This window comes from Myotis lucifugus, unplaced genomic scaffold (genome assembly GCF_000147115.1).
Source record: "Myotis lucifugus unplaced genomic scaffold, Myoluc2.0 scaffold_0, whole genome shotgun sequence".
Classification (NCBI taxonomy): Eukaryota; Metazoa; Chordata; class Mammalia; order Chiroptera; family Vespertilionidae; genus Myotis; species Myotis lucifugus.
Genome location: NW_005871048.1, coordinates 1,382,326 through 1,409,426, shown reverse-complemented (window position 1 = coordinate 1,409,426; position 27,101 = coordinate 1,382,326). Strand labels below are relative to the sequence as shown.

The following is a 27,101-nucleotide window of genomic DNA, read 5'->3' as shown; positions in this document are numbered from 1 at the left end:
TTTTCATAGCAACATAAATTTATATTAAGTGAATTATATTAAGTGAATCCTATATAATAAAAGGCTAATATGCAAATCGACTGAATGGCAGAACGACCAGCCGCTATGACGCGCACTGACCACCAGGGGGCAGACACTCAATGCAGGAGCTGCCCCCTGGTGGACAGTGCACTCCCACAGAGGGAGTGCCGCTCAGCCAGAAGCCAGGCTCATGGCTGGCGAGCGCAGCGGCGGTGGTGGGAGCCTCTCCCACCTCCGAGGCAGCACTAAGGATGTCTTACTGACGCAGGGAGTGGGCCTAAGCCATCAGTCAGACATCCCCCGAGGGCTCCTGGACTGCGAAAGGGTGCAAGCCAGGCTGAGGGACCCCCCCCCCGCGGCGAGTGCACGACTTTCATGCACCAGGCCTCTAGTGATATAAATATTCAAATGGCTGTTGGCAGAAAAAAGGCTCCCCACCCATTCTAGATGTTGTGAACGAAACCGAGGTGAACCTGTCACAGACCCCACAGACTGTGTATATAACCTTGGCCAAGCTACATAACTGTGCCTCAGTTTCCTCATATGTAAAATGGGGATAATAATAATCCCTGCCTCAAAGCACTTTTGTGAGGCCTACGAAAGTCCCTGGCAATAAATGTGTGCTATTAAGCTTATCATTACATTAATATGACTATACTAGAGGCCCAGTGCACAAAATTCGTGCACGGGTAGGGTCCCTAGCTGGCCAATGATCAGGGCCGATCGGGGCCTTCTGGCTGCCAGCCAGGGCCTCCCTTCCCCAGCTTCTGGCTACCAGCCAGGGCCTTCCTTTGTTCTGCGCCACCACCTGGTGGTCAGCGCACATCATAGTGAGTGATCAAACTCCTGGTCTCCCGGTCAAACTCCCGACGGGACAATTTGCATATTAGGCTTTTATATATATAGATCCTCAAGGAGTTGGAAACCTGGGAACCTACACTAGGGGAACCCAGGTGGAAGGAAGGAAAGGCCTGGCCTGGGTTCCCCTGGTACATGCAGCCTTCCCATATTTCCTCACTGAATGCACTGTTCCTGGGCAGATGAATGCCGAGGCCCATGTCCGAAAGCTGGAAGATAGCTTAGCAGAAGCCAACGCCAAAGTGGCTGAGCTGGAGAGAAACCAGGCAGAAATTAATGCCATCAGGACACGCCTCCAAGGTGAGCTCACTCCTCCCTGCAGCTTCCTAAAAAACAGTACATGGAACGGAAGAGGGATTTGCAAGGAAACTGAAAGAGTACCTCAGTCCTCTCCTCAGAGCTTCCTTGGTTTTGGAAAATTCGCATCCCCTGTGATGAGATAAGGAGATTTTACTTTACCCTCAGAATGTTCCAAGTTACATTTTTATAGTGTAAAATGGAGAACACTATTCAAAGTCTTTTCATATCAGTTCTCTCACCCTGTGAGATCAGCAGGAGGGGCAGCCATACTGACACTTTTTAAACATTTTAAAACATGACCCACATACTAACATAAAGTGAACATGTGTCAGTAATCAGGGAACCAGAAAAATGGTAAAGCTGCCTTTGAAGAACATGAGGGGTGAGGTTGACATAATCAGTGAGAAAAGGAATACTCAAGGAACTCTGCTAAGTTAGATGCAAAACCGGTTAATGTCCTAAAGGACAACAATACTGCAACCTCTGAGTTTGGTTTTTCTTATTTTCTTTTTTAAGATTTTTAAAGCTGATTTTTAGACAGAGAGGAAAGGAAAGGGAGAGAGAAACATTGATATAGAAGTGCTACATCAACCAGCTGCCTCCTGCACACCCCCTACCAGGGATCAAGCCCACAATCCAGCAAGTGCCCTGACCAGGAATGAACAGACAACTGTTAAGTGCACAGGACAATGCTCAACCAATTAAGCCACACCGGCCAGGGCTGTTTTTGTTTTTCTATCAGAAGAAATCCTTTGCATCTCTAAAACTTTAATAATTTGGAACTTATTACTATCCAATTTAACACCTAACTTTGCCGAGGCTGGGCTCTAACCGGAGCAAATAGTAAGTCAAACAAAGGTGCGTTCCTTGAGAGAAGTTAACACTCCTTGGGTTAGACAAGCTCGTGTGACACCAGAGAACCTGCAGATATCCTTTGACCTTATTTCCCACATCCTGTAATACTTTTTAAACTCAATATCCCCATTTGACAGATGAAAAAAGTGAAGCTTGCCGAAACCGGTTTGGCTCAGTGGATAGAGCGTCGGCCTGAGGACTGAAAGGTCCCAGGTTCGATTCCAGTCAAGGGCATGTACCTGGGTTTCGGGCACATCCCCGGTGGGAGATGTGCAGGAGGCAGCTGATCGATGTTTCTCTCTCATCGATGTTTCTAACTCTCTATCCCTCTCCCTTCCTCTCTGTAAGAAATTAATAAAATATATAAAATAAAATAAAAGTGAAGCTCAGTGAGGTGAAGTGACAGAACTAATGACTTACAGAGCAGAACCAGAAGCCTGGTCTTCCTTTCGGATTCATGCATCTCTTTCTGTCCTCTGGCCCAGCAATCAGTCCACAGTGACGGGAATGTAGTAGGTTCTGGGACCGTGACAAATACAGTTTACAAAGTAAACACCCTGCCCCGCTGTCTTCTCCGAACTCCTTTGCTGTATCTCCTGCCAAGGGTCAGGGCTTTGTTATTTGAATAAAGCCCTTTGCCCCATGCAAGTCACTTGGATGCTGGCAGCTCTTGGGCACTTGCTCCATTCCTGGGATGACTTAATTTGGGTGGCTGGTGCGGTGGTCACTGTGCTCCCCATTCCAACTCAGTCGGCCACTTTGGGAGCAGTGCCCTGAGGGAGCTTAGGATCTGACTGAGGAACCAGTTCTTCATCCAATATTTCTCCCATTTCGTTCTCACCCAGCTGAAAATAGTGAGCTGAGCCGTGAATATGAAGAATCCCAGAGCCGACTCAATCAAATCCTGAGGGTAAAGACATCGCTGACATCACAGGTGGACGATTACAAGAGGCAGCTGGATGAAGAGTCCAAGGTTTGTTTGGGGCTTGGGTGCAGGTGACAGAGCAGCCTCCTTGAAGCAAGTTATAGCTTATGAAGATGTAGAAGGAACATGAAAAATATTTGATCCACTAACAAGTAAAAAAAGTTAACTATGACTAAGTGAAAATATGTATCTTGTGGAAAGTAATTGGAAAAAAAAAAAAGAAGGAAAATAAACCCTGGTGGTATTTTCCCCCTTTACTTGCTGCACTGTTGATCCAACATGACAAGTATCTAAGTGCTGGCCCTGGGGGCCGTGGAGAGACTGGCAGGCCTCTGACAGGCTCGTGTGGTCTCCACAGTCTCGCAGCACAGCTGTGGTGAGTCTCGCCAACACCAAGCACGACCTGGACTTGCTGAAGGAGCAGCTGGAGGAGGAGCAGGGAGGCAAGACGGAGCTGCAGCGCCTAGTGTCCAAACTCAACACCGAGGTGACCACCTGGAGGACCAAGTATGAGACTGATGCCATCCAAAGGACTGAGGAGCTGGAGGAGACCAAGTGAGCTCAACTATGCCAGGGGCCAGGAAGGCCAAGCGGGCGGGTGGGCCCTGGGGATCTCACCACCATCAGCCACAGCTGAGACCAGAAGAAGGCAGTTTACAGGTTCCTCTAAAGCAGGGGTCCTCAAACTTTTCAAACAGGGGGCCAGTTCACTGTCCCTCAGACCGTTGGAGGGCCGGACTATAGTTTAAAAAAAAATTATGAACAAATTCCTATGCACACTGCACATATCTTATTTTGAAGTAAAAAAACAAAACAGGAACAAATACAATATTTGTATTTGCATGTGGCCCGCGGGCCGTAGTTTGAGGACCCCTGCTCTAAAGGAGGGATGAGTGTCTAGAAAGGGGAGCTCACTCACCACCAACCTTCAGGTTCCATCGTCAAAGGCTCTCTTACCTCATCCTCCGCCCTAAGTGCTAGGTCAGGCAGGGAAGTCAGGAGCAGGGGCTCCCCCTCCAGGCAGCTCCTCTGCCTCTGAAGTGCTTAGGAAGCCTCCACAGGCCTGGTGGGTCTGGGGTGGAGCCTCTCTGTGATGCTGGCAGTACACAGACCACACTCCGTGGCTAAGGCTTCTACTCTGCCTTTCCCCAGCTCTGTGGTAAATGTCCTCAAGTCCTCATTCACAAACCAGAGAAGTGGGCACTCTGCTTGAAGGGCCTGAGGAAATAAAAGTGGACGCATGGATGTGGCTCTGAGCAGGCCTCTTGCATAAGAGGCTGCTTGGGTGCCATGGGCCCACCCACCCAGGGAAGCCCGGCATGGGAGCCCTGTGCCTCCTTGCTGTGCCTTCCACTCACTGGAATTTGTGGTGACAGGACAGCAGTAACCACTGTGCCTTCCAGCTGACACCAATCTTTTATCTAAAGATCTTCACAGATGGAGCCTAAATTGCCTTCCTGTAACTCCCCCCTCCTGCCCCCAGCCCTTTTCTATTTTCTACTGTGAGCTATCCAGGAGCTGCCTGCAGCTGCCTGCTCTCACTCCCGGCTAAACCTAAATCTCGTCCCTCACCTCTCTCTGCCTGGAATCTCCACCCCAGACACCCACAGGGCCTTCACCTACCCTCCCTGGGGCCTTTGCGCATGTGTCCCCTTCCCTGCTTTCTTTTCTCCGTAGTGCTATGTCTGTATGTTGTGTATTGTCTGTCCCACCTAGAACAGAACTTCCATGAGGGCAGAGATCTTAGTCTCTTGTGTTTACTGCTGCTTCCCTAATGCCTAGAACAATACTTGGCACAGAATAGAAACAAAAACTTGTTGAATTAAAGAATGGACAGTGGTTGCTTCCTGTAAACATTCTACATTCTGTCTGCATCTTGTCCATGTCACCCCAGAGCTCAGCGCCACACTCCCGGGCCCCCTGCCTGTGGGCTCCTATGTGTCCCTGATAGCCCCTCTTGCCCTCATCCATAGGAGGAAACTGGCTGCCAGGCTCCAGGAAGCGGAAGAGACAGCTGAAGCTGCCCAGGCCCGGGCTGCCTCCCTTGAAAAAAATAAACAGAGACTCCAGGCAGAAGTCGAGGACCTCACCATTGACTTGGAAAAGGTCAGAAGGTCAAAGGCTCAAAGGCTGCCTATTTGCTAGGTCAAAGGGGCCACAGAGAGCTGGATGAGATGGTCACATGTCTGGGGTGAACAGGAAGAAACAGTGGCTTATGAGGATGAAGCACAGAATCTATATACAGGCCCACTGAAAACAGGCTCCTGCTTGAATATGTGTTTATATATACTCATAATTCTAGATCTGAACACTCTACAAGCCACTATTTAAATAGACCCATGACGAGGATAAAACTTAGTCCCAGGAATCCATGTAACATATTATCCCTGTTCCCTATTCTCTCATAAAAACTATGTCCCACAGAGTTTGTGTGGCTAAATATTCCTCTTTGCATTGTTGGGGTTCAGGCTGATTTGCCAGTCTTCAGCCGAATTAAATAAGATCCACTGCCTTTCCATATCAACCTGGTCTTGGTCTAGACAGGACCATTGCTTCATGCCAACAGTGAAGGGCAGAAGGTCACATGCATGGGATAGGCTTCAGAAAATCGTCCTAAAACCCAAAGAGGTTTTGCTCCTCCCAAATTAGGAAACGACACAGAAATTTACAAAACCTAGTATTGCACAGCAGCAAATATATAGTTACCAGAGAGTTATGAAAAAGATGAAAAATCTATGAAAAAATAATGCCTAAGAATAATCAGCTTTGATTCACAGAAAAATAATACCAAACCCATCTCTGAGTTGGACAATGGATGTATAATGTATATTAGTACATTATAGAGAAATACATTATGGGGAATTGGGTGAATGTCATAAATCTGGGAAGGATGTTGTGGCCCAGATTCCTCTTTTTACACTTGAGAAAATTCTAGCCTAGGAAGGTAAGGCAGACTGCCCAAGGTCACCCATCTAGTAGCAGAAGTTTTAGAACTAGAATGTAGCTCTTTCTGACTCCCTAAGCCTGTGCTTGTACCATAAACATTGAATTATATCCCAATCCCCAAGAAGTCTGTGGTCATCAGAGTCACTGGGGAAGGAGAGGAAAGGAAGGGAGGGGAGCAGCAGGAGGGGTAAGGGGCAGGAAAGTCAGACCCTCAGAGACCATCCCCACCTCTCCCTAGGCCAATGCTGCAGCTGCCGCCCTGGACAAGAAGCAACGGGTCTTTGACAAGATGCTGGCTGAGTGGCAGCAGAAGTGTGAGGAGCTGCAGGTGGAGGTGGACAGTTCACAGAAGGAGTGCCGCATGTACATGACAGAGAGCTTCAAGATCAAGACCGCCTACGAGGAGTCCCTGGAGCACCTTGAGTCAGTGAAGAAGGAGAACAAGACCCTGCAGGGTGAGTCAAGGGCAGACAGGTGGGCCTGCAGGGACAAAGACACAGCCAGAGCCCTCTTTCTCCCAGGCACATCATGGGTTTAAGCATCTGGTACACAGTAGGTGCACAATAAATGTTTGTTGACTGGCTGGCAAGAGTTTTGTAGAAGCACTCGAGCACTCAGTAATATAACTTCAGGCAAGTGAATTACTTTAACTATCTGTGCCTCAATTTTCTCACCTATTAGATAGGAAAATAATACTGCCTTCCTTGTAAGGTTGTTGTGCCAATGAAATACCAAAAAAAAAAATGTGTCAAGTCTTCACTTAGTAGAATAGCTGGCACAAATAAAGGCTCAATAGATTTTATTTTAGCCCTTACACCTGTCATATGTCAGTAATATACACATGTATACATATTTCTTACATATAAGAGTTTCGGGCTAGAATTTGAGGCCTGGGGGGTGTTGTGGGGGGAGTGTCTCCAGAAAGGGATGCCTTGTATATAGAACTAACAGCCCCTAAAGTTCTGGGCACTGGCCCTAAAGCTACTCTGTGCTTGCTTATTCTTCTCTGGGCTTCAGACCCTCATCTAGGGTGTCCCAAAATTCACGCAAGATTTGCAATTCAATTCAATTGCAAATCTTGTGTGAATTTTGGGACACCCTATATAAAAAGAGGAGCTTGGATCCACTCAAGCCCTGATGCCCCACGAGTCTATGACTTGGAGTGTATTGCTTCTCTTTTGATACAATGAGGCTAGGAGTGCCTGCTTCTGACCTCAGTGGAGAAATATCTGTGCCACATGCCATGATCCTGGGAAGCTGGTAGTCCTCATGAGCCTTATTAACAAGAATATTCTTTTTTTCAGAGGAGATAAAGGAACTGATTGATCAGTTGGGCGAGGGAGGACGGAGTGTGCATGAGCTGCAGAAGTTGAAGAAAAAATTAGAGATTGAGAAGGATGAACTCCAAGTGGCCCTAGAGGAAGCTGAGTCTTCCCTGGAGGTAACCTCATGGCTGTCTCTTTGCGGGTGGAACACTTGGCCAGGGTCCACAAACCTGCTTAGCCAGAAAGGCTGACATTTACATTCCTGGCAGGTTGAAGAGAGCAAGGTGATTCGAATTCAGCTGGAACTGGCCCAGGTTAAGGCTGACATCGACCGGAGAATTCATGAGAAAGAGGAAGAATTTGAAGCTACGAGGTAGGGGGCTGACAGGATGGGAGGCTGACTTGGATAGCATGATGGAGCAGAGTCCAGAAACCTGGGTCTCTGCCACTTACTAGTCATGTGATCTTGGGCAAATAAGATGACCCTCTCTGAACCTCAGTTTCCACATCTGTTAAATGGTAATAATGGTAGTACTTTATACAGATGGGGTACTCTGTGGTTAACAAACACTTTGAAATGTCTTACTTCAATGATTCATCACAAAACCCCATGAGATAATAATCCAATTCAAAAATGGACAAAAGACATGAATGGACATTTCTCCAAAGAAGATATACAAATGGCCAATAAACACATGAAAAGATGCTCAATGTCACTATTAGGGAAGTGCAAATCAAAACTACAATTAGATACTACCTCACACCCAATACAAGGGCAACTATAAAAAAAACAAACAGAAAATAGCAAGTGTTGATGATGATGTAGAGAAATTGAAACCCTTTTACACTGTTGTGGGAATGTAAATGGTACAGCTGCTGTGGAAAACAGTATAGAGATTCCTCAAAAAATTTTAAATAGAATTTATATGATCTAGCATTTTCACTTCTGGATATATATATACCCAAAAGAATTTGAAGCAGGGTCTAAAATAGATAATTGTATATCTGTCTTCATAGCAGCATTATTATTAATAGCTAAAACATGGAAATAATCCAAATGTCCATTGACAAATGGATAAACAAAATATGATATACACATACAATGGAAAATTATTTAACCTTAAAAAGGAAGGGAATTCTGACACATAATAAAACATAGATAAACCTTGAGGACATTATGCTAAGTGAAATAAGCCAGTTATAACAGGACAAATATTGTATGATTCTACTTCTATGAAGTACTTAGAGTACTCAAAATTATAGAGACAGAAAGTAGAACGGTATTTGCAAGGGGCTATGGGGAAGGAAGAAATGGGGGTTATCATTTAATGCAACGGTTCTCAACCTGTGGGTCGCACCATCGGAAAACACATATAGCATATCAGATATTTAATTACGATTCATAATAGTAGCAAAATTACAGTTATGAAGTAGCAACGAAAATAAATTTATGGTTGGGGGTCACCACAACATGAGGAACTGTATTAAAGGGTCGCGGCATTAGGAAGGTTGAGAACCACTGAAATGGGTATAGAGATTTTTTTATAAGATAAAAAGAGTTATGGAGATAGATGGTAGCACAACATCATGAATGTATTTAATAACACTGAACTATATGCTTAAAAATGGTTAGGTAGTAAATTTCATTTTATGTATATTTTGCCACAATAAAGAATTAGAAAAAACTACCTGTGAGATGGATGCAATTCTCCAACTAACAGATGAGAAGATGACAGCTTTCTAATCACCTGAGATGTGGAAAAGATTAAATTAAATTATAGATATGAAAGCATGTTGTGAAGAGAAGCCCAATGACTCTATAGCCAGTAGGCTAAACCTGACCCTCACCCTAAATTTCTAGCTATGCCACTGTGTGTGTGTGTGTGTGTGTGTGTGTGTGTGTGTGTAAAATCTAAAATGGAGTGTGTGTGTGTGTGTGTGTGTGTGTATGCAACAGCTTTATTAAGGTATAATTCAGATACCATACAATTTACCCATGTTAAGGGGAAAATTCAATGGTTTTTAGTTGTGCAACTATCACTACAATTTAAGAACATTTTCATCACACCCCCAAAGAAACACCATTTACTTTAGTAGGCAAACCCCATTTCTCCCCCACCACCACCACCAGCCCCAGCCTTAGGCAACAACTAATCTACTTTCTGGTTTTTTGAATTTGCCTATTCTGAACATTTCATATAAATGGAATCATAAAATATGTGGTTGTTTGTGACTAGATTGCATTTAATCCCACCTTAACAATATTAAATCCATAAACATAAATATTTTTCCATTTATTTAGATCTTCTTTAATTTTTTCAATGTTTTTGCTTGTATTTATTTTTAACCCAAAATGAGTTCCAATTTTGTTCGCTTTTGAGAATGTCATGATATCCTTGCCCATATCTGCAAATTGAATACACCTCAAAGTACTGCAAATCCAGCAACATGCCTGCACATAGTGAGTGTTCAGGGGTGAAGCAGAGGTGAGCATAATGTGGACAAGATCTTTACATGCTAATCATTTATTTGCCTCAATGAAACAATTATTTTTTTAACATTTAAATTAACTCCTCTGGTCCCCTCCTATAAAAGGAGATTAATACAGTTTATATGAGGGCTTTTTGGAAATGTTTATGTTAATTACAACATAATTAATATATATATTAAGAACAATCAATGAATTGTTTTGAAGATAAATATATATCTAACTTGTATAGTAAAAATTCCTATTTTGTAATAAATAAAACTGGACCTCAGCATCTAGGTTTGAATGCAACTCATTGTGGGCTAAATGGATGACCTTTGGCATGTTTTCCATCATCCTGGAACCTCAGTTTTCTTGCAGGACTGTTTTTATGTTAAATGAATCGATATCACAAAAGACATGTGATAAACTTTCACCTTCCAACATGCTATTCTCATGTTGATGTTCAGAAGTCTCTTATCTAGGTTTAGCATAGACTGAATGTGCTTGTCCAGTACGTCAAGGCCTTCTCTGCTTGGACTTGTAGGAAGAACCACCAGCGGGCCATTGAGTCTTTGCAGACCAGCCTGGATGCAGAAGCCAAGGGCCGGGCAGAGGCACTTCGCCTGAAGAAGAAGATGGAGACTGACCTGAATGAAATGGAAATCCAGCTGGACCATGCCAACAAGAACAACAGCGAACTTGTGAAGACACTGAAAAGGCTACAACAGCAACTCAAGGTAGTGACCTGGGAGGGGAAAGAACTAATCACAAAGCAAGCCAACCCCAAGCCTACAGGCTTATAGAAAGCTAACTTCATGCATGTCTTCAGCTAGGATAAAGGCAAGAGAGTGAGAACATGGGGTGGCTGGCATTCCAGGGAGCAGGAGACTTGGAGACTATAAATGAGAGGTCCCGCCCAGCTGGTATGGCTCCGTAGATCGAGCATCGGCCTGCGGACTGAAGAGTCCCAGGTTTGATTTCGGGTCAGGGCACATGCCCTGGTTGAGGGCTCGATCCCCAGGCAGACAATCAATGATTCTTTCTCATCATTGATGTTTCTATTTCTCTCCCCCTCTTCCTTCCTCTCTGAAATTATTAAAATAAATAAATAAGAGATCCCAACCACCATAGTCCATATCCAGGACCACTGGAATAAGAGGGGAAAGGAGAGAAACAGGAAGTTGAACCTGTCTTAATTTTTAAAATCATTTTTTACTTATTATAAATGATTTCAGACATAGAAAAATAAATATAAACACCCATGTACCCACCACTCACTCACCTTAAGAAATAAACACAAATAGAGGTGAAGTCCTCCTTTATCACTCTTCATCATCAGGTTGGTCTTTAAAGCATGTATAGCTGGATCCATGCATCCAACATGTGTTTATTGGAGACCTGCTCTGTCCAGGCTCTGTATTAAGTGCTAGGGGTAGGAGAATGGATGAAACAACAAATATCTCTGCAGGTAGACAATAAGCAACAAATAAATAAAACTGTAGCATAAAAAAATGGTAAGTGCTACGGAGAAATAACAAGACAGGGGAAGAGAGATGGGGATTAGCCAGTTGAGGTGTAACTGTCAAAGCTCATTGAGGAAGGACTCTTGAGAGGCCCTGCTGTAAACACCAGGCTGTGACTCCCTGAGGGCAGGTCTATGCCTCACACTCTTCCTCTGTGGCCTCCATTTCCCCATTTCCACCCCAGCTCCCTCCTGAGCCAGGTCTGTGAAGATCAGAGCACCCTTAGTCCTGGCCAGCCCAAAGAGATGAGCTCAGATTGTGTCTTCTTGTCCCCCAGGATCTGCAGGTCCAGATGGACGAGGATGCCAGGCAGCACGAGGAGCTACGGGAGCAGTACAACCTGCAGGAGAGGCGCCTGAGCCTGCTGCAAACGGAGCTAGAGGAGGTGCGCTCAGCCCTGGAGGGCAGTGAGCGCTCCCGCAAGCTGCTGGAACAAGAGGTGGTGGAGATCACAGAGCGACACAATGAGGTCAACGTCCAGGTAGGATGGTGGCTCCCTGGGAAGTGCCATGGAAACTCATACTCAGGATGCCAGGGCCAGCCCAGACCTGTGAGCTCACTCAGAATTCAGAGGCAGCTAATGTCCTCATTCCTCAAGTCCTCGAAACTCACCAGCAGAACTTTGTTGTTGTTGTTGTTATGGTAAAAAATAGTAATAATAACATAAAATGCACCATCTTAGCCATGTTCTGTGCACAGCACAGTGTGTTAACTATATGTACACTGCTGTGTACAGCTTTTAAAGACAGGCTCCCAGAGACTCCCCTGGAGATTCCGATCCAGTGGGTCCATGGTAGAATCCCAGAAATCTAAACTTTTAGAAACTCTTCAGAAGAGTTTAAGTGTTAAGCCAATTTTAAACAAGTGTAGCTGAGGCTAGAACTTCAGAACTGGGAGTGATCTAGAATATTCCAAAGTCTGACTTTCATTTTATAAATGAAGAAAAAAATGGGCCAAAGAGTTGAGTGGTTTATCCATGGTCAACATTGGGAAGCCCTGTCTGCTACTAATGGTAACACCAGTACTGCTTACTGTTCACAGTGCAGTCCTTTACTGGCATGGCTTAATACTTACTCATCATCTCATGTGAATTTACCAAATGAAAAAATGTACATGGGACATATAGGGTTATCCCATTTAGAGGCTGGAAGACCAAAGCCTAGAGGTAAGGAATTTATCCATGTAAGTGGAAGTACCCAACCTTGAACTGGGTTTTCCAAGCTCTGAGTTCAGAATTTTTCTAGAGCTGCCATCCTCCTCAGGCCTAATGATGTTATTCCTGGGCTCCTCATGATGCAAATTCTGCTCTAAAATCCAGAGAAGAATACAGAGGAAAGACCCTCACTCCGAGCAGGGTCCTAGAGCCATTTCCTGTTAGGGTGTCTGACAAGCGTGTCTGGGAGAGGGTCATTTTCTTTCCTGGAAACAAAAGGGCTGTGCAGACCCCTGTCTCACAGCAATTCTTTCCTCCTCCAGAACCAAAGCCTCCTGGTGGTCAAGCGCAAGTTGGAATCAGATGTCCAGCGCATCTCCAATGAGCACGAGGAGCTCATCAGCGAGTTCCGCTCAGCTGATGAGAGAGCCAAGAAAGCCATGACTGATGTAAGTATGTGCACTACCTGCTGCTGGTGGGAGGGGAACAGGGCACCCCAGGCCAGGCCACCTGCTGAGGACCTGGCTACCCTAGGCAGGGAAGGCCACCACCTCTCCTTGAGTCACTATGGAGTCCTGGCACCCTGCCAGAGGGATATGGTCCCGGCTCTGAGGAGACCAGAGTCTGGAGGAATACTTACAAGCTACACATGATCATGTGAGAGATTAGAGAGTGCAGCCTGGGGACACAGACCAAAGGAGCCATCGATGTGGACTCATCTTGGCAGCCTTTTTGGCAAAGAGGAACATCAAACCATCCTTAAAGGGAGGGTTAGTGGAAGGAAAATGGGTGCTGTGACCAGAGGCTCAGGGGTGGATGTTGGCAAGATGTGCTGCCAAGTATTTTTATCCCAGTATCCCTTTGGGTGCTCACATGGACCTTGAGTGTAGATACTATGTATCCCCCTCTAGGGCTGAGAAAATACAGATTTTCTTTTCTCACACTTAATTGAAATGCCAGGAGCTCAGGAACATGTTGGTCTAATTTGGTGGTATGTCTCAAGACATAGCACACAGTAGGTCCTCCATGAATATTTGTGTAATTAATGTAAGAAGACTGGGTAAAACGACTTACCAAATGGGTACAGAACTCCACCTTCCTACTCTAGATCTGTGATTTTCCCACCCTCTGTGCTATGCCCCTCTTGGATGATACAGCAAAGAGTTTGGCTGGAGAGCACCAGGCTGGTGGAGTCCACGGGATTGGAAGGCCTGGCTATGAGTGGATGACCCTGCCTCCTCCCCTTGCACTTGGAAGGACATGGGAGCCTGGAGCCCCCTTGCATCAAACCCCAGCAGTGTGTTAGTGAGGTTCCTCAGGTCAACCACTTGGCTTTCGAGAGACTGGGAGACAAGGTTCCTCACCTCTCAAAGGCACTATGAGCCTGGATGCAGACCCAGCTCCAGCTCGTGCTCTTCTCCTGGTCTCCCACAGGCTGCCCGCATGGCAGAAGAGCTCCGGCAAGAGCAGGACCACTGCATGCACCTGGAGAAGATCAAGAAGAACTATGAGATCACCATCAAAGACTTGCAAGCCAAGATGGAGGAAGCTGAGCAGCTGGCTCTGAAAGGAGGAAAGCGCACAATCATGAAGCTGGAAACCAGGGTGAGGGCAACACTGATCTGGGCTAAGAGACAAATATGACCAGGCTGGAGTAGGGAGGAGGTCTTTTCCCAAAAAACATGCCCAGCATTTGATGAGGTTATTGCAGAGCTGGGAAAGAAAAGGAAATTGAGGCAACAGCTCTAATTTCTTTATACAGAGGTCTCCTCTCCTCCTCCTCTCCCTGGCATCTTCCCCCAGAATTTCCTTAGCCCCCAAGCAGAGCAGTTTCCCATATACTCGTCCTCTTTGTTCCCAGTCTCGGCTTCCAACGTTATTCCTCTCTTACTGCTTACCTAAAATAAGCCTTTACTTCCTGGAATGTTGAAGCTGGAAGGGCCCAGGGGGTTTGGTCACCTTTTCTGACCCCTGCCTCTCCCATTTCTCAGAGGAGGAAACTTGAGGCTCAGGGAAAGTAACCAATTTACAAAGGGCCTGACCCCTCCAGTCCAGGGCTCACCTAAGGAAGTGGACACTGTAGCCATGACATCCCTGTCCAAGGTCACTGAGCTCTGAAGTTCAAAAACATACACTTCCTCAGCCACATTCCTCTCCTCCTTCCTCAGATCAAGGAACTAGAGACGGAACTGGATGGCGAGCAGAAGCGGCATGTGGAGACAGTCAAGACTCTACGGAAGAATGAGCGTCGCCTCAAAGAGCTGGTCTTCCAGACAGAGGAGGACCACAAGACCAATCAGCGCATGCAGGAGCTGGTGGAGAAGCTACAGAACAAGATGAAGGTCTACAAGCGGCAGATTGAAGAGGCGGTAGGTGCTCACCACACATCCCTAATTCTCCCTTTCTTCCCAGCCCAGGTCTCAAGCCTTGATTAGAATTAACCACAGGAAAGGAATAAAGTATTGGCCAAAAGATGACTCCCATGAGTCTCATGTCTATGGCACTTCATCCCCACTGTCATGTGAGAAGTGGACTGGACACTACACACTGGCAATAAGAATATGTAAAAAACAAACTTGTCCTCTAAGAACATCTATGTTGGTTGAAGTACCCTCTGAAGGGTGTGCTCTAAAATCAGGGAAGGTCTTAGCTTCCTTTGTCCTTCTTCTACTGACCCTGTGGCCTCTGCCAGGATAACCTCTCTTTCCTGGTCATAGTGTTAAATACAAGGACTTACCTTTATTTGATTCTCCTGATGCAAGGCAGGAAATCTGGTATTTTTAGTCCATTTCACAAGTGAGTAAACAGCCCAGTGTGGGGTATTTATGTTAAAGTCAAAGTCAAATGGTTGGCAAATAGTGGCTTCAAGTCTCAATCCTACACCACATGTCCACTTACCACCATCATCCGAGACATAGATATTTGACTCTGCTATCATTTGCTGCCAGTTCTGGGGCCACCATGTTGAACCTATCAGCCACTGACCTACTCAAAGCCCTTCTCCAAAGGCTCAATAGAGGCCAGGCATACAGTAAATATGGTCTAAATAAAACAACTACGTCTTTACTGGGAAGACAAGGGGATGGGAAATGTGTGGTGGGGGTTAGGGGAAGAACTAAATCCACAACTTCCAAGTGGGGTCCCAATAACTAATGCCTAAAACCACAAATTATAAAAGCAGCAATAGAGCACATTTTATTTAGAAATATGGATGTCAAGGCCAAAAAGAATTATCTAAAAGTGTAATGATGAGACAGTTGTCCGTGGTAAGCTGGAGGATGACCCTGACCCAGGACTGCTGTTTTGTAAAAGCCTTATTAGAACAATTACACTCTTAAGATGACAATGCAGAACAGGTAACAAACAGAACACATTTAACCAGAACAAGCCAGGTTCACATCCCACTTTCCACTGTGTCTTTGCTGCAGGAGGAGCAGGCCAACCAGACCTTTGCTCGCTACAGAAAAACAGTGCATGAGCTGGATGATGCTGAGGAGCGGGCCGGTATGGCGGAGACTGCTCTGAACAAGCTGCGCACCAGACACCGTGTAGCCGGCAAAGGCATCACCTCCGTTGAGATCATCCAGGTGTCCAAGACAGGCTCCTCCAAAACCCTTTCTGAGGAGTGATGTTCTCCATGTCCCAGTTCACAGCCGGTGGGTGTAGATACCACTCTCGACAGCCATGCTCCAAGTTCACCTTTCCTGCTTCTGTCCCTGCTTTGCTTTTTCAGACTTCTATGTTTCCTGGCTTCCAGGCTGTCATGCCCTGACCTCACACAATGAGAACCCCAAAGCTTCCCCTGTCCCTTCAGCTGCAACACACACTCTCTCTCGAATCTGAAAGCTCTCAGGTGTGGTGCTATTTACCTGTATCACAGGTGCTGGTAGTCAGGATGTGTCCCCATCTGAGTGAAAGCTCATTGAAAGCAGGTCCATGTCCGATGCCACTTAATTCTAAGCCTGGAAAATAAGTGCTGAGTAAAAGCTTGTTTTCATTGGACAACCATAGGGGCAATTGCAAGCTTATAGGCAACGTGTGTTCATCTTTCACATCCCCCACAGTATCATTATTCTTGACGATCTCATCAAACTGGTTGAATTTCGATATCTAGCATTAAGGAAATAATAATCAGTGCAGTACCATTTCTTGAGCCTGAGTGCAGGTGGAATTTTAGAGGGACATTTTAAAATAGCCCTTTCTTATTTTTCTTAATTCAAAACCAATTAAAAAGAATACAGGAGACAAATTTGTAAAAGCTTTATTATGCTATGGTTCTACATTGAGAATTTAATGGGTATCCATCACGGGCATCCTTATACTTCACCCCAAAATTAAAGTTACCTACAGAACTGGGGAGCAGCCCCTATTCCAAAGGGAGGAATGACTAGAACTCATCAATCGTGCAGGTAGATCCAAAAGGAGATACCAGATGGGTTTCCTGCACCATCCAGACCCAGGAGGCATTTTAGCTCCTTCCCACCTGATATGTGTTAGCCTCCAGAATTAGACACCTCGTAAAGCATATCCCCTGCCTTGGCTTGGTGACTGTTTATTCCTGGGGTCTGCTGGCCCTAGTCCGATTGGTCTCTCTCCACATCACTGTGCCAACAGCATGCAGAGGTTAGAAGGCTGGGAGCCCTGTTATCCATGTCTTGATCCATCCTCACTCTCTTATCCCATTTTCCCTGTTGGTCATAGGAGCAGATATGCCATCTGTAGCCATGAGATGTCTTAAGCAAACTAGCTCATGAGTCAACACTGAGTCAAAACCCCACAGAGTTTAGTTTTCCAAATCGCATTATATTAAGTCCCACAATATCTATCAAGCTCTGAATATGGGCTAGGCCTGTACTATGGAATACAGAGATGAGTAGGAAAGACCATCCTCCCTTGTGGAGCTCAGAATCCAGTGGAGAGGTAGACACACAGATCAATTAACACAAGGCTGTGAGCAAATAATCTGTATGTGGTGTTTGCCTCTCCTGGGAAGGGATCACAGGGAATGAGTGACTGATTTAACCTGGAGTGGCTGGGTGGAACAGCTCCACACTGCATGTAACCTGTACAAGAATCTAGAGCAGTGCCACTCAAGGGTGGTGCCGGTTTACCTTCCAAAATAACAGAAGTACAGAAACTAAAAGGACGTTTTTAGAAATTTTTATAGCAATTGAGACTGTATGACATCCATGGACATTATTGGTGTATTTTCTAAAAGTATGCTTCTGCTATTAAAATAAATGAAAATGAAAAAAACATTTAATAAAAATTAAAAAGAATAAACTGATCCCACACCAGGTAGAGAAGAAAAGAAGGGAACTCCAGATAGAAGGTCCAACACATATGAAAGTGCAGAGGTGGGATTCACACAAGGGTGCATCATGACTGGAGAAGAAGGGCTCATGATGAGGCAAGAGTGATGGACAGGGAGGGAGATGAAGCTAGCAGGATAGGCATGCGTGAGGCTGTGAAAGGCCCTGTTGGGTGCAAGTATCCCACAATCTCCATAAGGAAATCTTGTTAATTTTAAAAATCAATTTGTGGAATGTAATGAGCAGTAGCTTTTCTTTCTTGGGAAGACACAACACAACAGAAAAACAAGCCCCTTGGCACCTCATGGGACAACACAGGCAAGCTCATGGGGAGCATTGTATCTCAGGGAACCACACTCTGGTCCTCTCAATGGCCTGTGTGGAGTTCAGGCCTGCTTGAGCATGCTAAGCCCAAGGAAGGTTTATCTAAACCACCACAACCTTACACAGAATGAGCCAGATATGACCCAATGGTGTCCATTATGAGGGAGGAAGCCTGTGTAGAACCAGCCCAGGCATTTTTCTAGCAAGAAGGGGCAAAGATGTCAGAACTTCCAGCTCTGGCCCACAAGGATTTTCTCAACCTCTCTCTCGTTTGTCCTCTAGGGTGACACAGATCTCAACAGCAGACCATTGAGAGGAAAAATATATGAAAATGGAAAACTGGGTCTTCCTGAGAATATTTGCTATGCAAAGGAAAGTGCAAGCCAGAGACAGGTGCTAAAGAATAAAGATCGCTGTGGAGGGAAGTGGGTTTAGGATACAAATACCCAATAATTAGAGGAATTAAAATTAGCATGGCTTCCCTAAGACTGTATCAAGCTGTGTAAGCACTTGGAAAAAAAATAGCAGTGGGTCTGTTTCAGTTGAGATCCTACATATTCATGTCAAGGATGGAATATGTACAGTCTGTGTGACCTGGCTGTTCTCTAGAAATAATTCCTCACATGGACAATTTTAATGACTTGTCCCAATGCAGCTTAAATAAAAGAAATATGAAAAACAGACTGACTGGAGGTTGTTTTTAAGTGAAGAATTTTTATTTTTCTACGACTTCCAAATCCAAAGGCAATTTTTACAATACATCAGAGTTCTGTTGTGTCACTATATCCTAATTCACAGGCTTGTTTCTATTGAAACCATGAAAACTATGAAGTCTTAGTGATGTTCTTTGCAAATTTTGAGAGGGTAGTCTCAGAGATATGAAGACAATCTAGGTTTCATAAAGTTCAGGAAGGTATGGAATCCACTGGAGGGATGGTAAGATCCATCTTGGCTGATACATGAGGCTTCCAAATGATCCACCTCCACATCTTCTAGAATGTGTTCAGACACAGGTAGGTCAGCTCCATAAGGGCAGATTGTTTTGTTTTACTCACTGCTACATTCCTCAGCAACTAGAGAGTATCAGGCCTAAAATAAACACACTGTGACTGAATGATAGAGAACGAGTGGCCTCCCAAGGTAGTCCTTCCAGACATTACCAGAAAGTTCTTCCTTAAATCAAGCTGAGATCCACCCTGTGGCAGTATCCCCTTGCTAACCCTGGTTTTGATACCCAGGACCCTGCAGAACAACCTTAATGGAAGACAGTTCTCCAGGTTTTCTCTTCTCCAGGCTGAATATTCCTGGATCCTTCAACCATTCCAAGTATGACAGGGTTTCTGCTGTCACCTTCTAACTCTACTCAATCCTGTTCCTCTCCTCACTTTCCTAGTCTCCAGAGTGCAGGGGTAGCAGGGGCAACACTATGAGGGCTCCTTGCCAGTTCACAGCCCCTAGAACACACCTTTCCTCAGATCTCTGGAAATGGTGTCTTCCCGTTAACTATTAGCAGTCTGACAACTCTCCAATTAACTGGCAGACAGAAATCATTATTTAAGCTGATAGAAGAAGGGATAGTAATATTCCATTGGTAGTTCCCTCTCCATCTTCACATAGGCCCATATCACCCTTGTAATGGTTCTAAACGTGGTGCTCTCAAGCTGTTCCAGAGGGAACCAGGTTTGATTCCTTCTGTGAAAATGGACCAAGTGGGAAGACACTGCCCTCTGGTGGTAGAGTCTCCAAATGCTGTGTGTGAATTTCCTGTGTGTGAACACCAACTCAGAATCTTAGAATTATAGAATTCTTGGGTTCAAAGGGACATTCAGATGTCCAATCCAACTCTCAAGCAGTTGGAGATTCCCCTCCATAACATCTCTGAAAAAAATGGTTATCCAATTTTTACCTGAATCCTTCAAGCCAAAAAAAGTCAGCCAATTGCAGTTTTGACTGATAAGCATGCTTCAAAAGTCCCACCTACTCTTAAACCAGAATATGTTTCCTTCTATTTTGCCATTATTTTGATTTAGTATTCACCAGCAGTATGACTCTGGGCAATTTAACCTAGCTCACCTCCTGTTTTCTCAACTATTAAATGGGGAATAATAACAGCATCTGTCTCATAGGAATATGAAGTTTAAACAAGATAACTTGGCATAGAGCCTATTATGTTTGACACTTGGACTTTTGCCAAGTTGTCTTCTAGCTTTCCAAAGGACTTCAACACTTGACCTTCCAAGGGAGGCTTGGCTGGGCTGACAGCAGCAGGCCTCTAGCTGGAAAAATGCAAGGGGCATTCCATGAGGTTTTAAGACTTCTTCATTGTTTCCTGGAGGATGGTCTACTCTGAAGTACAAACACACACACACACACACACACACACACACACACACAGACACACACACAAACACAGAATTCCAGAGCAGCTCTTCACTTGAGGGAGGTGGGTGGCAGGAAGGAGATGTAAACAACTCAGTGACTTGCCCAAAACCAGTTAAAAACAGAGCTACAAATTCTTTGTAGCATGAGATGAGGTGAGGTTTCTAACCCAGTATTTATAAAAAATTGACTTCACTTAATCACATATGCTGTTTTTGCCTAAGGACATATAATTTCAGAACAGCCTAAAGGTCTAAAAAGATATAATCAATAGCCTTGAAAATATTATTAGTTAGTATCCACAATAATTGAAATCAAGGCACAAGCACCATGTTTCAGGAAATGGAGCAAAGACTATTTAAATGATTTTGCTAAATGTTTTGGGCTAGCTTTTCAAAATTGCTAAATATTGTATTAATTATATTTTCTTATTTTCTATATTCTTGATGCTCCAACATCTGGGGCCTCCCTAAGGACACACTGCCTCTCCCAAAGCTGGCCAGTTCTTAGAGAAGCAAACAGCTTTTATACACAGACCAACCCAATCCAGAGTTCATACCTGAGCCACCTCTTTTATCTAGCTCTTATACTCTAGGAGGAAATATTCCCCTGCCCTACTCACACAAAGCCAGGTACTAGACAACTAGAGACAGCCTTTATGTCACAGAGCCCACTGAAATTATTCAAACTATCCAAATCCTAAACCTGCATAATCTGCCTCGCCCATTCCTTCCCATAGAAACCACAATAAAGGTTCATGCCCATGTTTCCCCCTCATTCTTTCTGCCTCTTGATGAACCCTGTGCTTTGCTATGTGGCCCTAAGTGGCATGCTGTTATATGCAATGTGCTGAGGTCCCAGGAAACCTCAGTGAGTTGTTTGTGGATTCCAACGAAATAACCTGGAGGACTGGTTGTGAAAGACATGAGTTTATTAGGACTTACGTGCACACACTGATAATGGGGAGGAGGGGGTGCTATTGTTTTGCCACCACCCAGACTTTCCCAACACAGATTTCATAGAGTACAGAAAACAGAGAAAAACAGGGCATGCGGGGGAAGGGGCACGTGCCTGTGTGAGTTCAAAACACTAGCTGTTTACAATCCAGGCTCACATCTAGAAGCAGTTTCTCTTTAGCCTTCTTAGACCAAGTTCCTGGCCAGGTTCCCAAGGTCTCAGGGTCCACTTACAGATGGCCTTCACTCTATTTCCCACAGGATGGGAGGGGGAGTTGGAGCATGGGAAGGGACCCATGTTCCCATTTACCATACACATGCCATGCTATGCCTCCTGCTTCTAGGGGTGTTGTGAATATAAAAACTTCTTCATGACAGTCATTTCCATGTCTATTTGTCTTACCATACCCAATTAAAACAAATTACAGGTACATTTAAAAGCACAAGCCCTAGCCGATTTGGCTCAATGGATAGAGCGTCAGCCTGTGGACTGAATGGTCCTGGGTTTGATTCTGGTCAAGGGCACATGCCCAGGTTGTGGGCCTTATCCCCAGTAGGGGGCGTGCAGGAGGCAGCCAATCAATGATTCTCTCTCATCACTGATGTTTCTATCTCTCTCCCTCTCCCTTCCTCTCTGTTTCTATCTCTCTCCCTCTCCCTTCCTCTCTGAAATCAATAAAAATATAAATAAATAAATAAATAAACAAATAATAAAAACATCAATTATCTTCCTCCTTCTTTCACATGTGAACCAGTCCTGGTTCTTTGTAGGGAACCCAGCAGGTTCTGGGTCTTTCCCATGGAGCATATCTGTTAGGTGCTTCCAGAAATCACAAAATCATCACAAAAACCCTGACCCTTCCACCTACAAGCTACCAAGAATTGGGGCTGGAGATCTATTGTGAAAAGGTCAACCTTGAGTTATGGTGGAATCACAAGACTGGAGGGGAACCTGCTGGCAATTAGAAGGAACTACTGTTCCGTCTACTTCCTAAACTCTGACTTAGGCTAATAAAAAATGGATCTTGTGGCTTTGGATCAGTTATTCCATAAAACTTTTCTCTAGAGACATTTAAAAAACAACTTTTAAATATAGGTACAAAATAATAACCATACATGTAGACGAAGGGGAAAACTGTATTATGAGAATTAGGTTTAGGGATTAGGAAAGCTTCTGTGGTGTAAGTACAGAATGCTATAGGAGAGGCACTCAGCCCAATCTTGAGAGATAAAAGGCGTTGCAGAGGAAATCATGTCTTGCTGAAGCCTAAGGATGAGTAAGAGTTAGGCATAGCCCTGGCCTGCATGGCCCAGTGGTTAGAGCATCGGCCTGTACACTGTCGGGTCGCAGGTTCGATTCCCAATCAAGGTCACTTACCTGGGTTGTAGGTTCCATCCCCAGCCTCATGTGGGAGGTAACTAATCGATGTGTCTCTCTCTCACTGATGTTTTTCTGTCCTTCTCCCCCTCTCCCCTTCCTTCCATTCTCTCTAAAAATCAATGGGAAAAAATCCTCAGGTGAGGATTAACAACAACAAAAAAGAGTTAGGCATAAAAGAGGGGAAAGCAGGCCGGAACAAAAGGCGGGAATAGGGAGGACCAGCTAAGAGTGTGCTTAGTGGCTATTAAAAGCACATGAGTCAACAGTGGTGCAAGCTATAGAGACATTTAATGATTTTATACACCAACCCCTGCAGTCACAAACAGTTTTTGCCCATTGAGTATGATATTGGCTGTAGGTTGACCATACCTCAACATAATAAAAGCCTTATTCAGTGGTTCTCAACCTTCTGGCCCTTTAAATACAGTTCCTCATGTTGTGACCCAACCATAAAATTATTTTCATTGCTACTTCAAAACTGTAAGGTTGCTACTGTTATGAATCGTAATGTAAATATCTGATATGCAGGATGGTCTTAGGCGACCCCTGTGAAAGGGTCGTTCGACTGCCAAAGGGGTCGCGACCCACAGGTTGAGAACTGCTGCCTTATATGACAAACCTACAGCCAACATATACTCAATGGGCAAAAACTAAATCCATTTCCCCTAAGAACAGGAACAAGACAGGGATGCCCACTTTCACCACTCCTGTTCGATATAGAACTGGAAGTGCTAGCTATAGTGATCAGACAAGAAGAAGAAATAAAAGGCATCCAAATTGGAAAAGAAGTAAGACTGTCATTATTCACAGATGACATGATATTGTACATAGAAAACCACAAAGACTCCATCAAAAAACTACTAGACTTAATAAATGAATTTGGCAATGTAGCAGGATACAAAATTAACACCCAGAAATCTATGGCTTTTTTTATACACCAATAATGAACTCACAGAAAGAAAAACTAAAAAAAATCCCATTTACCAATGCACCAAAAACGTTAAGATACCTAGGAATAAACTTAACTAAGGAGGTGAAACACCTATATTCGGAAAACTACAGGACATTGAAAACAGAGATAGAGGAAGACATAAACAAATGGAAGAACATACCGTGTTCATGGATTGGTAGACTCAACATCATTAAAATGTCCATACTACCCAAAGCAATTTATACATTCAATGCTATCCCCATTAAAACACCAACGGCATATTTCAAAGATCTAGAAAAAACTCTCTAAAAACTCATCTGGAATAAATAAAAAAAAGACCCCGAATAGCCACAGCAATCCTGAGAAAAGAAGAAAGTTGGAGGGATCACAATACCAAATATCAAGCTATATTACCAAGCCACGGTTCTCAAAACCACCTGGTACTGGCACAAGAACAGACATATAGACCAATGGCACAGAACAGAGAACCCAGAAATCGACCCAAGCCATTATGCTCAATTAATATTTGACAAAGGAGGCAAGAGCATACAAATGGAGTCAAGATAGTCTCTTCAATAAATGGTGCTGGGAATTTTGGTCAGATACATGCAAAAAAAATGAAACTAGATCACCAACTTACACCATACACAAAAACAAACTCAAAATGGCTAAAGAACTTAAATGTAAGATGGGAAACTATAAAAATCCTTCAAGACTCCATAGGCAGCAAAATAGCAGACATACTAACGATACAGCTCCTAGGGCAATGGAGACTAAGGAGAAAATAAACAAATGGGACTACATCAAAATAAAGAGCTTCTACACAGCAAAAGAAACCATCAACAAAGGAAGAACATATTTGCCAATGATATTTCAGATAAGGGTTTAATCTCCAAAATTTACAGAGAACTCATACAACTTAACAAAAGGAAGATAAACGATCCAATCAAAAAATGGGCAAAGGACATAAATAGACACTTTTCGAAAGAGGGCATACAAAAGGCCGAGAGACATATGAAAACATGCTCAGAGTCACTAATCATCCAAGAGATGCAAATCAAAACAATAATGAGGTACCATCTCACACCTGTCAGAATGGCTATCATCAACAAATCAACAAACGACAAGTCCTGGCGAGGATGCGGAGAAAAAGGAACCCTTGTGCACTGCTGGTGGGAATGCAGACTGGTGCAGCCACTATGGAAGGCAGTAAGGAGGTTCCTCAAAAAGGTAAAAATGGAACTCTCATTTGACCCAGTAATCACACTTCTAGGACTATATCCCAAGAAACTAGAAACACCAATCAGAAAGGATATATGCACCCCTATGTTCATAGCAGCACAATTTACCATAGCTAAGATTTGGAAACAGCCTAAGTGCCCATCAGCAGATGAGTGGATTAAAAAACTGTGGTACATCTACACAATGGAATACTACACTGCTATAAAAAAGAAGAAACTTTTACCATTTGCAACAGCATGGATGGAACTGGAGAGCATTACGCTAAGCAAAATAAGCCAGTCGGAGAAAGATAAATATCACATGATCTCACTCATATGTGGGATATAATGATCAACATAATTTGATGAACAAGAATAGATCCAGAGACAAATGGCAGGGGAGAGGGGAGTTAGAGAGCAACCAAAGGATTTGTATGCATGCATACTAGCATAACCAATGGACACAGACACTGGGGAGGTGGGGGCTAGCCCGGGTGGCAATGGCGGAGGGGTGGGCGGTCAATTGGGGAAAAAGAAAACATATGTAAAACTTTAGACAATAAATTAAAAAATAAAATAAAAACTATGTCTGGTGCCAGGTGGGCACTGGAAATATCAGGGGGAACACTCTGTCAAGTATATGAGTGTCTAACCACAATGTTGTACCTCTGAAACTAATACAAAATAATATGGAATGTAAATGGGAATTGAAAAATAAACAATTGCTGTGAAAAAAAAAGAACCAGAGATTAAAATTAAATGTCTCAGTTACTTTTCTGAGGCTATTTCTTTTCTTGTCATGTATTATAAAGAATCTGGTATCATTGATTTGTGTTCATTTCATCTACCCAATTATAAACTCCTTCAAAGAAGTAACTATCCTTTGTAAAGAGGTGGGCAATTAAATAAAACACTTGGTATTTTGAGTCTGGGTACCAACTCTACATACTTCTAATTGGTTCATTTAACTTGCAGACATAGGAATCCTTGCTTCCATGTGCTGTCCTTCCTTTGCAAAGATGTTTCTGGGAGTGGGTGATTAGTTAAAATGTTTGTTCCACTCTCAATCTTCCTATGACCAAAGACTTTGTAGCCATGGGACAAAGTAAAACCAGTTACTTCCAGTGCATTAGTGCTCCATGATCAACTGAATTAACCCCAGAGAACATATTGAGACTCTGAGATTGGGAAACTGACAAGTCACTTTTGTGAACATCACCTTACAACCAAGCATTAGGATCAAACTCATAAACTACCAGAAGGAACAAAATAGGCAGCAGGTTAGCAACTTGCAGTGACCCTGAGGAAGAAGTGCTGCTCCTACATTTCTGAGTTCAAGGGCAACAAGTCTAGCTAGAAATTCAGGGTATTTGTATGTCAACAAAAGCATGTCTAAACCTATAGAAAACTTTTATATGAATTTGAGCCACATTTTGGAAAACACGCCTAGAAACAGAATCTCAACGAATTGAGAAAATGCTCTGGAGAGTGGCCGTTTTGCAGCTAATTTTATACATTTAGAATCAAAGGAAGGTTACATGAAATCCACTGGTGGTACTTTAAGAAAGCAGGAGAAATCAAAGCAGGGAAGGCAAAGGAGGGAAACGTCTAAGATTGGATAAAAAACAAAAACGGGAAAGCACACACGTCTTTTACATGGATGGGTAGAGGATAATTACAGTACATAGATAGGGTGTGCAGGCAACAAAATAACAGTGAGTTTTGTGGTCTCGTGTTCCGGTGCTGCAGGTCGGGCTTTCCAGAGGTCTGAAGAAGAACACTACTCTGACATTTCCAAGTTGTTATCTTAGCTGCATAAGAACAATGGGCAGGGCTCACTTAAAGACTGACCTTTGCTCAGGAAGCTGTGGGACTGGGACAGGACTATCCACCGTGACCTACCCAGTCAGGAATTTATCATGAGACCATCCTGTGTGGTTACTTTCTGTCACTGGGCTTGCCAAGCCGGCCAAGCAATCCCCGTTTCCTTCACAAGTTAAGGAAGCACCTGCAAAGCTCTTGGGGAGGGGGGGGAGGGGGGGCGGGGAGACTGGGAAGGTCTCGGCGGCTCAATTCCCCCTACGCCCGCGTCCCGCGTCTTGGGGGCAGGGAACAAGCGATTCTAACCCAGGACGGGACTCAGGTGCTTTCCACAGAGGAACGGGCTCTGAGGGGGCTCTCTGAAGGGAGAAAAACGTAGTCGTTCCTAGGGTCCTGAGGCCGGAAAGGCCCCAATTCTCAGTAATTCATTCCCTGCCAAATGCTCCTGTGAAACAGCCACG

At 44.2% G+C, this 27,101-nt stretch overlaps 1 protein-coding gene and 1 long non-coding RNA gene across 3 annotated transcripts in view; one reads left to right on the top strand and one right to left on the bottom strand.

Moving 5' to 3' along the window:
* LOC102437321 (myosin-16) overlaps positions 1-18,288 on the top strand; it is a 54,842-nt gene extending 36,554 nt beyond the window's left edge. The window contains exons 30-43 of the mRNA XM_006081066.3: positions 1,062-1,179; positions 2,880-3,007; positions 3,318-3,514; positions 4,933-5,065; positions 6,144-6,360; positions 7,210-7,346; positions 7,440-7,543; positions 10,185-10,377; positions 11,441-11,644; positions 12,640-12,765; positions 13,751-13,921; positions 14,485-14,685; positions 15,745-15,972; positions 18,235-18,288. Coding sequence (XP_006081128.1) covers positions 1,062-1,179; positions 2,880-3,007; positions 3,318-3,514; positions 4,933-5,065; positions 6,144-6,360; positions 7,210-7,346; positions 7,440-7,543; positions 10,185-10,377; positions 11,441-11,644; positions 12,640-12,765; positions 13,751-13,921; positions 14,485-14,685; positions 15,745-15,945 — 2,130 coding nt within the window. The 3' untranslated portion in view covers positions 15,946-15,972; positions 18,235-18,288. The remainder of the gene's footprint in view (positions 1-1,061; positions 1,180-2,879; positions 3,008-3,317; positions 3,515-4,932; positions 5,066-6,143; positions 6,361-7,209; positions 7,347-7,439; positions 7,544-10,184; positions 10,378-11,440; positions 11,645-12,639; positions 12,766-13,750; positions 13,922-14,484; positions 14,686-15,744; positions 15,973-18,234) is intronic.
* Positions 9,406-16,416, bottom strand: LOC106696994. Of its 2 annotated transcripts, none has more exons than XR_002831869.1 (4): positions 16,186-16,416; positions 13,681-13,801; positions 10,923-11,066; positions 9,406-10,263 (listed from the first exon to the last, which is right to left on the bottom strand). It is a non-coding gene; the product is annotated as an uncharacterized LOC106696994 (long non-coding RNA). The 2 variants fall into 2 exon arrangements; XR_002831872.1 differs by lacking the exon at positions 9,406-10,263 and adding an exon at positions 10,286-10,385.
* Positions 18,289-27,101: the final 8,813 nt, after the last annotated feature.